Genomic DNA, 13635 nt, shown 5'->3' on the forward strand with positions numbered 1-13635 from the left:
CAGATCTAAATGTAATGCCTATGATTCTGAGAATAACTGTATCCTGCAAGACTCATTCTCCTTAAATATCTAATAATGATTTCCAGGTAGATGTCAGTATGTTGCTTGAAATTTTTGGATGAATGTCAATCATGTTTGAGTGAAACATATCAGATGTCTGTAATCAGTTGCAAAATACATGAAATAACAAGACATGTGGAAAATATTCATAGGTTCATAGGTTGGTACTAGGCTATCGGCCTTAGGGCCTATGCAAGCCTAGCCATAACAATTCCCTGGATATTTCTTCCCACAATATTTACTTCTCCAGGCCCCTGTCTAGCAGGGTGGCTGACATGATCCCTGGGGTGAATTTCCTATCTCCCATCCAATCATCAAGGTTCCTTTTGAAGAGGGCCAATGAGGCGCTCTGCTTGATATGTATGGGCAGTCTATTCCAGAGTTTGGGGAGTCTCTGGGTCAGGAACCTATCCCTCCAGCATGTTTTGTTCATTGTGATGACAAGGTTTAGATCCCTGGAGCGTGTGGCTCTGAGGGATTGGGATTTCTTTAAGTGGAGCATGTCCAACAGCTCAGGGTTTGACATGGCCTTGTATGTTAAGCAGAGATCGCCTCTGAGTAGACGATATGCCACAGAGTATAGCTGGAGTTTTTTTAGACGGTCAGTATATGGCATCTGCTTTAGGCCTGTGATTCTTTTAGTGAGGTATTTCTGTGGCCTTTCAAGCTGTTGCAGATGTCTTGTGAGGTACATACCAAATGGGACATTATACTCTATAATGGGTCTAATGAGGGATGAGTACAGTGGGACAATGACCTCCTTTTTTCTGGATGAAAAGCCCTTAGTGATGAGGTGTGCCACATAGAAGGATTTCCTGACTGTTGTGGCAATGTGGTTATCAAAAGTGATACCACTGTCCACCTGTGTCCCTAAGTCTCTCATCACACTTTCGATGTTTAGTGTCCTGCCACATATGTGGTAATTCATGGGTACATGTTTTTTTCCAAAGGGGATAACTATACATTTCTTGGCATTAAGCTTGAGCCCATGGCTCTGGCACCAGGCATCTGTTTCTGCAAGGCCCTTTTGTAGAATATCCACATCATTTGGGGATTCAATAATGGCTCCCAGTTTGCAGTCATCTGCAAACTTTGTTAGCCAGAGTCCCTTAGTGTTGGCCTGTACTTGAGAGAAGTAGATGCCAAACAAGAGTGGTCCCAGGACTAAACCCTGAGGTACTCCACTTGTCACTTGTCTGGAGCTGGATTTGGAGTTGGCTACTTTTACTGTCTGGGTTCTGTCAGTAAGCCAGTTAGCAACCCATTGAGTGACATAGGGATTTATGCCCAGCATAGTAAGTTTATCTATGATTCCAGAGTGGCGGATGGTGTCAAAGGCCTTGGCGAGGTCCAGATAGGCTGTGTGGACTGCCTTACCCTCATCCACAGCTCTGGAGACTGATTCAAAGAAGTCAATCAGATTCAGGAGACAAGATCGGCCCTTCACAAACCCAAACTGGGTGGGGTCCAGTGTTTGAAGGTTGCCAATGTCTTTGTTTATAAGTTCCATGATAATGCGTTCCATGCCCTTGCAAATCAGGCTTGCCAGACTGATGGGACGGTAGTTCCCAGGATCCAAGGTGGATCCTCTCTTGTGGAGAGGGATAACTGTAGCTGTGCGCCACTCAGTGGGCATGAAGCCTGAGGTGAGGCTATGATTAAACATGACACTTAGGTGAGGTGCCAGTTCATTTTGTAGTTCATGTAGTACACAGCCTGGGATTTCATCTGGTCCCATGGATGCTATATTCTTAGCTTTGGAGAGTGTGGTTTCTACCTGTGTGGCCGTGATTATCAAAATTTGGCAATCTTTTGGTATTGAGATGGGCCCTTTAGGGGGTGAGAGTGGGGTGAAGTTGGCACTAAATCGATCTGCAAGGATGTTGGCAGTATCCTTGGGATCAGTATATTTAATGCCATTCTGTTGTAACTCAGAGCAGATCTGAGCATTGCCATTTAGATTCTTGACATAACTATAGAATGCCTTGTGGTTGTCTTTGGAATCATTGGTAATTTTATTTTTGTAACTAGCTTTGGAGGATTTTATGAGGGATCTCAGCTTCTTACTGAGGCTGGTGAGGGAGTTTTTTGCATCCTGTGATTTTTCTCTTTTTTGCAACAGTTTCTTCCTTCTGTTGTATAGTTTGTTCATAGCAGGGGACCACCAGATTGTCTTCCTTTTTTTGGAGAAGAGCATCTTGGTTCTATTTGGGATGGCACGATTCATGCACGAGTGGATGTGCTCGTACAGTGCCTTAGTGTAGGATTCTGCAGTCGAACTTTGAGATCCCGTCTGCATGGGTGTTGTGAAGTTTGTCACTTCTGACTTCAGTAGCTTGAAGTTGGCTTAGGAGAAGTTTTTTAAGGAGGTTTCCTTACTGGGGGGTGGGGGTGGGAATGTGGATGTCAAGGGTGATTTGTTTATGGTCAAACCTGACCAATGAGGGGGTGACCACTGGTGTGGAGCATCTATCTCCCATGTTGGTAATGACCAGGTCTAGGATATTGGAGCCCCTGGTGGGACAATGGATTAGTTGATCCAGGGCATTGGAATTTATGAATTCCAAGAACCGTTGGGAAAAGGAGTTGGTACCTGAGTAGTTTTCCCAATTAATGGCAGGGTAGTTGAAATCACCCAGTATTAGGGTGTTTGGTTGTATCTTAATATTTTCCAGTATGTTTAGAAAGGTGTAGTGAGAATCTTGGGGCATGGTTGGGGATCTGTAGCAAGCTACAGTTTGGATTGCAGTCTTACCTAGTGTTAGTTGCACCTGGAGAATTTCAGATGCATTGTGTTGGGCAACTATCCTGGAGGTGTGAATATCCTTGGTGAATATGGACACTCCTCCACCTTTAGTGTTTCGGTCCTGGTTTTGTGGCCGAAAAGTGTGGTAAGAATTGTAGCCTGGTATTGCCGGGGTGCTCTCTGGAGCCTTGAACTAGGTCTCAGTTACTGCACAGATATCGATGTTCTCCATTTTTAGGAGTGCCTCGAGAGAGTGCATTTCGAGGTTTAGACTTCTAGCATTGAGTAGCATTACCTTCAGATTTTGCCTGCTTCTGTCTGTTACGGTGGTGGTTTTATCATTTGAACCTTGCCTAAAAAAGGCACTATAGGGGTGGCAAGAGCTTTAGCCAGTAACCTGAATCCCAGGGGTGACAGGTACAGACCATCTCTGGCAAAGCATCTGGTTTGTCGATCATGTCTTCCCAGGCAGACAAATACTGGATCCCCTTTGAATGACACCAGAAGCTTAGCCAATTGTTGAAGTCAATCATTTTGTCCTTATACTGTGGTATCATTCTTGGCGAAGGCAAGATGCTACTCAGGGCTAGGGTCATACCTGCCTGGGTCACATGATCCAAGAGCTATTCCATATCTCTTTTCATGTAGTCCAGGGAGGTACGTCTCAAGTCATTCACTCCAGGATGGACAATGACAGAGTCGTATTTGTACTTGTTGTGGAGTGACTTGAGTGCATGCGTTATGTGGCGGATCCTGGCACCCGACAGGCAGCTGACTGTAATTTTCTCCTTGTTCAGTCTGGTGAGTGGGACATCAGTGTGCCTGACTATAGAGTCACCTATGACTAAAGTGTTGGGTACATTGTCTTGCCTTTGGGGCTGTTGTTGAGTGGCACACTGGTGTTGTGAGCTATGTGTCACTTTGGTTGTGACTGGTGTTTGTTTGCATTTCGGCTTCGGAGGTCCTTGTTGCTTGGGCAGGTTAATGTTAAGGGCCTCCGCATATGTGGGTTTAGTGTTGCTATGTGTGGGTGTTGATGGTGTGGGTTTTGAAGGGCTATGAGTTGCTTGAGGTGTGATGCAGGTGTTAACCTTCTCCTCTTGACTGTCTAGCACAGTCTTGGCCGGAGAGCGCTTTGCTTCCAGTTTGACTATGTAAGTGCATTTCTCGCAGGTTGTAGTGTTGGGATGTAGGAGAGGATTGTCTGTGTACATGAGGCAGTTGCCACATTGCCCCAGTATGCCCAGATTCATGTATCTGTACTTTGCCTCAAGTGCCTGCTGACATTTACATTTGTGTGCTATTTTATTTCAATTTCATGTTGTTTTCAGTCTTGCTGCTCTATGATTGTTCTATGCATTGATTTACAATTGAAATACGTCTCTATCTACAATCATAGTATCTTACAGAGACAGAAAGTAACTCATTAGGAACTGGCTTAATGTCTGGTGTCATTCAAAGGGGATCCAGTGTCTGTCTGCCTGGGATGACATGCTTGACAAGCCACGCTGCTTCGCAAGGGACGGCTTGCACCTGTCACCCCTGGGATTCCGGATATTGGCTAAGGCTCTTGCCACCCCCATAGTGCCTTTTTTAGGCAAGGCTCAAATTCTAAACCTACCACCCTAGAAAACAAAAATGGGAAGAAACTGAGGGTAATGCTGCTCAATGCCAGAAGTCTAAATCTCAAAATGCACGCACTCGAGGCCCTTCTCAGTATGGAGAACATCGATGTCTGTGCTGTAACTGAAACCTGGTTCAAGGCTCCTGAGAGCACCCGGCACTATTAGGTTTTACCTCATATCATGCGTTCCGCCCCAAAACCCGGACCACACCACAAAAGGAGGGGTGTATCCATATTCATAAAGGCTACTCACACCTCCAGGTTGGTGGCAACGCGGGCCGCTTCGGAAACCATCCAGGTGCAACTAACCATAGGCAAAACTGCTCTACAAATTGTAGCATGCTACAGGCCACCCTCTCAAACTCAGGAACCCCACACAGCCTTCCTGAAGACACTGGAGGGTATAAATGTATCTCCAAACACCATCATATTGGGTGACTTCAACTACCCGAATATAGACTGGGAACATTACTCAAGCCCTAACTTTCTAGCCCAACGGTTCCTGGAGTTCATAAATTCAAATGCCATGGAACAGCTAGTCACTATTCCCATGAGAGGAGAAAATATACTAGATCTCATTGTCACAAACATGGGGACAAAATGCTCCACACCGGAAGTATATCCCTCATTGGTGAGATCTGATCATAAACTAATCTCACTGGAAATCCACATCCCGCCCCCACCCCAAGCAAAAAAGACCATAGTGAAGAACTTCTCTAAAGCAAACTTCACACTACTCAAGACTGGTGTGGTATCCTTCAAGGCCCCTGAGCCAGAGGAAACCACAACCCAAGCTGCGGAAGCCCTTACAAATGCCTTCTATGAACACCTCCAGGACTGCATGGATCAGGCAATCCCAAATAAAACCAAGACTCTTTCCACAAAGGGCAAACGTCCAGTCTGGTGGACCCCAGCCATTAACAAACTTTACAATAAGAGGAGAAAGCTATTACATGATAGAACAAAATCCATAAAAGGAAGTCACCCCTGATCATTATTAGTAAAAAATACGAGCACTCATAAAATCAACTAAGGCCAATTTTGAGAGAAAAATTGCCATGGATTCAAAGGACAATCATAAGGCCTTTTTCAGCTATGTTAGGAACCTGGGTGGAAACTCCCAGATATGCTCAGAATTAGTCCAAAATGATACAAAATCACTGAACCCACAGACATTGCCAACATACTGGCAGACAGGTTCAGTGCAAACTTCACCCCTCTCCCCTAAAGGAGAGATAACTATCCCAGCCAGTGTAGCCTCCCGGACATCTCAAATGCGCAGGTGAAAGCTGCTCTCTCTAAAGCTAAAAACACAGCATCAATGGGACCGGATGGTGTCCCCGGCTGTGTGCTACACGAGCTAAATGAGGAATTAAGCCCGCACATAAGGCAGCTGTTTAATCTCAGCCTTACCACAGGATACGTGCCCAAGGAGTGGCGACGGCAACTGTGGTCCCACTCCACAAAGGCGGTGCCTCTACGGACCCTGGTAATTACCCCATAAGCTTAACAAGTCTAGTCTGCAAAGCTATGGAGAGGATCATAATGGAGCTCATAAACAAAGATATAGGGGACTTGCAGACATTGGACCCGACCCAGTTTGGCTTTGTCAAGGGAAGATCATGCCTTTTGAACTTGGTTGACTTCTTCGAAACAGTCACCAAGGCCATTGATGAGGGAAAGGCAGTCCATACAGCCTACCTTGACCTTGCAAAGGCTTTCGACACAATACCCCACTCGGGTATTGTAGAAAAACTTATCAGCTTAAATGTAAACTCATATGTCACAAGATGGGTTGCAAACTGGCTTAAGGACAGAACCCACAGGGTTAGAGTTGCTGGCGCTGTGTCAGACTCCAAGCCAGTCACAAGTGGTGTCCCACAGGGCTCGGTCCTTGGCCCCCTATTGTTTGGCATCTACTTCTCAGAAGTACAGGCCAACATGGGAGGACTTTGGCTGACAAAGTTTGCAGACGACTGCAAACTGGGCGCCATAGTGGAAAGTGCATCGGACACGGATATCCTTCAGAAGGGACTCACGGAAACAGATAGCTGGTGCCAGAGCCATGGCCTGAAGTTAAACGCCAAAAATGTATAGTCATACCCTTCGGGAAAAACAAGGTAACCCCAAGCTACCATATAGGTGGCAATCCACTAAGCACAGAAGAGGTTATCAGGGACCTGGGGACCCAGGTTGACAGTGGCCTTTCTTTTGACACTCACATTGCTAAAGTGGTTAGAAAGACCTTCTACATTGCCCACCTGATCATGAAGGATTCACATCCAGATCTAGTGAGGTCATTGTTCCCCTGTACTCTTCACTTATCAGACCAATGATCGAGTACAATGCCCCATTCGGGATGTATCTCACCCGACATCTGCAGCAATTGGAGAGACCCCAAAAGTTCCTCACCAAAAGGATAAAGGGACTCCAAAATCTGTCATATGCTGCCAGATTGAAGAAACTCCAGCTCTATTCAGTCGCATACCGTCTGCTCAGAGGTGACATGTGCCTGACATACAAGGCCATGTCCAACCCGAATTAATGGACATGCTCCACCTCAAAAAATCCAAATCCACCAAAACCACTAGAGCAAGCGACTTAAACCTTAGCACGGATATAAATAGGACGTGCTGGAGGGATAGATTTATCACTCAGAGACTCCCTATGCTGTGGAATAAAATCCCGGTCCATGTGAGGCAGAGCACCTCGCTGACTCTGTTCAAGAGAAATCTAGACCTGTGGATGGGAGATCGTAGGTTTACCCCAGGAATCATCTCTGTGTCACTGCTGGACAGAGGCACAACAAACTAATGGGCACAGTATTTTTTTCATATAAGGGGTGGCGTAAGCCACAATAATTTGGGCTAGGCTTATAAATGCCTTAGGGCAGATAGCCTAGTATAAACCTATGAACCTATGAACCTATGAACTATGAGCAAACATTTACAATTTTTATATATAATCACCTCATACATTAGTTCAGGGAAAACTGATTTAAAAAAGCTCTACTTGTACTTTGCACGTGGGAGCCGAACACCTTACTTGTTATGCCAATTGCCCTTTCAAATAAATGCTTAGTTTCCCTTCCATGTATTCAAACCCTGCACTTACTGCTCATGAGGCCATAACTCTACCCATTTAGCTACGAGGATATTATTTTTGATGCTAATGAGCATGGTGATCACTGCTTAGTCTCCCTTCCATGTATTCAAACCTTGCACTTACTGCTCATGAGGCCATAACTCTACCCATTTAGCTACGAGGATATTCTTTTTGCTGCTAAGGAGCATGGTGATCTCTGCGTAGATTCCCTTCCATGTATTCAAACCCTGCACTTACTGCTCATGAGGCCATAACTCTACCCATTTAGCTACGAGGATATTCTTTTTGCTGCTAAGGAGCATGGTGATCTCTGCTTAGTCTCCCTTCCATGTATTCAAACCCTGCACTTACTGCTCATGAGGCCATAACTCTACCCATTTAGTTACGAGGATATTTTTTTATGCTAATGAGCATGGTGATCTCTGTGTAGTTTCCCTTCCATGTATTCAAACCCTGCACTTACTGCTCATGAGGCCATAACTCTACCCATTTAGCTACGAGGATATTCTTTTTGATGCCAATGAGCATGGTGATCGCTTTACTTTTTTAACTGAGAGTATAATGAGCATCTTAAAATAACTCTTAATTTGCCATCAAAGCCTATAGGTAGAAAACCAGCAAAAGGACATTCATTTAACACAGCTTCACCCTGCTCACTATGTCCAAGCTGCATATTTAATTATTAATCTCTGGCATCCTCGTAATGCACAGACCTCACTTAATATCCTGGGGTACACCCTTATCATTGGATTAATCAAGTAGCAGTATATTAGCCTAGCATAATGGAGTATTTTTTTAAAGTAAAAGTGCAGGATGGTGGAGTTCTTGCCTTTGGGGTGTGGCATCATATTGCCAGGCACTATTATTGTGGCACTTTAACATTCATGGTACATGGAATAATGCCCATCTGGAATAACGACCAATGTTTGTTCACCTCTGTGAGTTATCATGAACATATTAAACTGTATACTTCTTTTTAGTGGAGCCATTTCTGTTTGGGCTGTATGCTTTTCATCACTAGACTTAAGATCATATCCAGAGGTTCAGACATATTATATTCATAGCCATCACATGGCAGTATTCAGTTTCCACATTTAGGTTGCCTTTATTGATGTGAATGTCAAATAGCCGTGGCAATAGCCTGACCTTTAGTTTATCAATATCACTCATGTCATGTTCGCATTTTATATAATTTATGAATATCAGCTAATCAATTTATAATAAAAAGGGGGGGCTACCCTTCAGAACAGTACAATGCAATGTGCATAGTTAGACTTCACGTTAGTGTGGAAGACAATGATTTTAAGCACTTCAGAATATATGAGGTAATATTTAAAAATCATAATGTAATGTGCTTCTATATTCAGTGCTTTTAGAATATTGTGGTTACATTTAAATACGTTTTAGCACAAAATGTAGTTAATAATCTCAATATGATTCATTTTCTTCACTACAAATTTTACAGAGACCCCTTAAAGCAAATTCACACAGTAAACTTTTTATGGGACTTATAACAAGTACAGTGTTTATATTACTTTACTAAGCAATGGTTATATAGTATTTTATACCATGTCTATTGGTTGTTTCAGGTGCGCTCATATATGACAGAAGTGATAATGATGGTTGGTGCTACACTGCGATCTGCAGTACGTCTGGTGAGATCCTAAAAACGAGTTCCAAGTGTGAGACAAGGCCAAGCGCTGAAGCATCTCACCTGCCAACATCCAGCACCCCTACAACAGAAAAGGAAGAAACTTCACCAGGATGTACTCATCTCATGCCGCCAAGGAAGGTAATTTATGCATGACTCTTCTACCCATAAGGAAACACAAAAACAGGGTATTCGGCTCATTTCATACTTATATGTGGAGTGTTTATGATGCAGCCAAAGATTTAAAATTGTGCAACCTCACTGGCTAATTAGAGTTTCTGAATATCATTTCAGAAAAGACCTTAAGTAATTTGGACCAGACTGGATAAGTATGGTCAAATAGCATAATACTATTAATATAACTGCCCCACCAGTTAGATACATGGGCTTGCAAAGGCCATTGTAACACACAAAACCACACTTTCACTTGCTTCCACTCATGTTTCAGTTTGTCTAACTGTATTATCAGTGTAAATAAAGCATCAAGATGAAAATCTTTGAATCTGTTTGCCACCTTGGGTTCCTACTAGTGTCGGTCATACTGCAACAGTTCACATTCATGGTCAAATATGCTCCGTGATATTATGTCCGCATGGCATTATCTTATGGACATGCAGTTATATACAACTAGAAATTACAGGAAGTAAAAATGTGCATGCCCCTTGTATTTGTTCCCGTGTAAACATACAGAAACTGATTCATATCACAAAGCATACCAGAAAACATACACTGCTGTAAGAGATCACAGTGTTTTTTTTCTTACTTGCTGAATTTAAATGAGGATATGAAATGTCGCCTGCATTTTGTATCTTTATTTATTTAAAACTTGAATTTATATTGATGAGGTAGAGTTCACTCATTTTCTTGAATGGAGAAGCGGGTAATATTTATGCTGTTACCAGCCACTTCCCCTTCATTACTGAGTATCATGTGACCTTTCATATCCACTTGAATCAACACAATATGGGGTGTGCGAGATTCTAGTTGAATATTTCACACAGAAACTGCATTTAATAATGCCATTTGGAAGGAGTAACCTTTTAGTTTCATTTGCAAAACTAAAAAAGGGAAATACTTTCCTATTTTTCTTTTTCTGTTATTCCAACATCAGGATAGCTTTTCTCTGCCTTGTATTTTATAGCTATATGGATAACTCATTTCATTAAACCAAACATTTTTATAAGAGAAACAGATCTTATAGCCAGACTGCAGAAGAAAATTAGATAAAACACGTGAATTATAGAGATTTGTAGTTTAGATTTAACTAACATGAGATTAGGAGAGTTTCTTACACATAGTCCACAGTGCAGAAGGAGGTTTGCAGCAGTCCAACAATGTTTGGTTGTTTGTTTATTTGTTTGTTTGTACAGCATCTTCTAGGTCGACATGACCTTGGTGCAAAGGGTGTTGTTAGCTACTTCCAAGTTTCATTCTGCCTGCCTACTGCTATTCAGTTACTCTGTAATAATATTTCACTCTTAAGAAACAGAGACTAAGCATCCTTGTTCTATGCATTCATACAGACTGCATATTATATTCTTGTGAAACAAAAATTTTAACATACACACATCATAACATCTATTTAGCATAATAATGACCCATCTTTGAAGGTTGGGCGTCGGGCTGGCAACTTGACACCGTAAAAATCCACTGCCAATCATTAGCGGACGGAAGCTCCGTTGTAGCGACCCCTAACTTGAAAAAGCTGAAAGAAGAAGAAGACTACAGTTAAATCACAGTTAATCGTCAGCTGATTGTGTGTGTGTGTGTGTGTGTGTGTGTGTGTGTGTGTGTGTGTGTGTGTGTGTGTGTATATATATATATATATATTATATATATATATATATTTTATATATATATATATGTATACATAAGCACACACACACACACACACACACACACACATATATATATATATATATATATGTGGGTCTACTGTATAACTTCGAAAATACACTTCTTCGAAATTACATAGTAGACCCTGAGTTACGCAAAAGTGCACTTACTCGAAAGTGTACTTTCGCGAAACCCACTTCAGCGAACGGGCTACATACTGCAGTTTAGTGCAGTAGTCACGGACCTTAGGGTTAGGGCATGGGTCATGGTAAGGGGATAGCTAGTAGGGCTATCCCCTTACCATGACTCGTGTTCTAACCCTAGGTCCGTGACCACCACACCACAGTGGAGGACATAGCCTGTCCTCCACTGTGGTGCGGTAGTCACGGACCTTAGGGTTAGGGCATGGGTCATGATAAGGGGATAGCTAGTAGGGCTATCCCCTTACCATGACCCGTGCCCTAACACTAGGGTCTGTGACTATCGCACCACAGTGGAGGACATAGAATGTTTTCCTGCTGTCCTCCACTGTGGTGCGATAAGTTCGCAGAAGCAGTGTTCGCAGAAGTGCACTTTCGAATAAGTGCACTTTTGCGTAACTGAGCGGTCTACTGCTCTTTTTCAAATAAGTGGTATTCGATTAAAAGCAGTAGACCCATATATATATATATATATATATATATATATATATATATATATATATACATACACACACACATATGTGTGTGTGTGTGTGTGTGTGTGTGTGTGTGTGTGTGTGTGTGTGTGTGTGTGTGTGTGTGTGTGAATATATATATATATATATGTATATATTTTTTTTTTTTTCCTTTGGAGGAGATCATCTGAAGCCTAACATTTTGTATCAGTTACAATAGTAAATACTTATGTGGCAAATAAGATCCATTCATGTGAGCTACTGCCCGTCACTTCTGAGGACCTAATGTGCAACTGTCCTGATGGTGCTGGTCATATCATACTACACATGACTGTGAATCATTCCACTGCAGAGCTGGCATGACTGTGAATCATTCCACTGCAGAGCTGGCATGACTGTGAATCATTCCACTGCAGAGCTGGCATGACTGTGAATCATTCCACTGTAGAGCTGGCATGACTGTGAATCATTCCACTACAGAGCTGGTATGACTCAGAATCATTCCACTGCAGAGCTGGCATGACTGTGAATCATTCCCTGTAGAGCTGGCATGACTGTGAATCATTCCACTGTAGAGCTGACATGACTGTAAATCATTCCACTGTAGAGCTGGCATGACTGTGAATCATTCCACTGTAGAGCTGGCATGACTGTGAATCATTCCACAGTGGAGCTGGTATGACTGTGAATCATTCCACTGTAGAGCTGGTATGACTGTGAATCATTCCACTGTATAGCTGGCATGACTGTGAATCATTCCACTGCAGAGCTGGCATGACTGTGAATCATTCCACTGTAGAGCTGGCATGACTGTGAATCATTCCACTGCAGAGTTGGCATGACTGTGAATCATTCCACTGTAGAGCTGGAGAAGGCCTACAGTTTAACTGTTAAACATAAAGCTAAGTACAAAATCATGCAACTGGTAAGATCTATACAAGGAATAAATTATCATATCTCTAAAAACTGACTTGACTTGTATGACTTTACTAGGCTGACAGGTATCCATTCATATTTCCACAATCATCTCACTACACATGCATTTTTTAACCAATTTTGAACCATGAAAGTGACCCATGGGTATAATTACACACACAAAAAATGCTTACGTTGTATGGGTGGCTGGTTCTTCATTTGTTGTAGTCAAATAAATATTTTGAAAGTTTTATTAAAACCTATAACCTTCTTACATGATTTCTGCAAAAGAATCTGACCTAGTGTTTTCCACTGCAAAGGCATATACTTAATCTGATAGTTTACAAATGAGAATAAGAAAATAAACCATAAAGACTACTTTGTTACATTCTAATGAGGGTTTTGTTCCCTGAGACCATGATCTGAATTGCATCTTATCAGTGAAATTAAAACACACTGTATGCTTCCATCAGTCACCAGTTAAAAATCTTTGCAGACATTTTGTGGCATTTTGGAACTATTCACTTTTCACATCTTTATAATGGTTGCTTATGTGTTTGCTTTCAAAATCAGCTAGGAAGGTTATCTCTCTAAAATGTAGTAATTTCTCATAAGTGCATCACTGGGAAAAATAAACAAAACATTTATCAAATGAGAAATGCAGGAAGTCACTATCAAATGTTTCATTATTTATTTATTTTTACAGTATAACGAGGTATGGATGGTCGATAGATGCATTCAGGCAACTTGTAAAGGAGACTGTATTGATATGCAGCGTGTTACATGTCCACCTGTGGAAGACCTCAGGTGTTCATATGGACAGCCACCTAAGAAAATTTATGATGATGAAGGCTGCTGTTTCCATTACGAATGTGAAGGTAAGTAAACTTATATAACAAGACCAGTTTTTACAGAGTGGACCTGTTTGAATTGAAAACTAGTAGGTTCTACTTTCTATGAAACCTTTGCCCTGTACTGACATAGACCAAGGTAGGCAACCTTTTCAGTGAATGTGTGTGGGGGTACTTATGTTAATCATTAAT

General features: G+C 42.1%; 1 protein-coding gene across 42 annotated transcripts in view; it reads left to right on the top strand.

Moving 5' to 3' along the window:
- LOC122791684 (mucin-2-like) overlaps positions 1-13635 on the top strand; it is a 732148-nt gene that overhangs the window by 638224 nt on the left and 80289 nt on the right. For all 42 annotated transcript variants that reach the window (XM_044059549.1, XM_044059571.1, XM_044059534.1 and 39 more), the window contains 2 exons: positions 9125-9327; positions 13299-13470. In XM_044059549.1, the coding sequence (XP_043915484.1) occupies positions 9125-9327; positions 13299-13470 (375 nt within the window). The remainder of the gene's footprint in view (positions 1-9124; positions 9328-13298; positions 13471-13635) is intronic.

The sequence above is a fragment of the Protopterus annectens genome, chromosome 17.part0 (genome assembly GCF_019279795.1).
Source record: "Protopterus annectens isolate FY-2018-M chromosome 17.part0, PAN1.0, whole genome shotgun sequence".
Classification (NCBI taxonomy): domain Eukaryota; kingdom Metazoa; phylum Chordata; order Ceratodontiformes; family Protopteridae; genus Protopterus; species Protopterus annectens.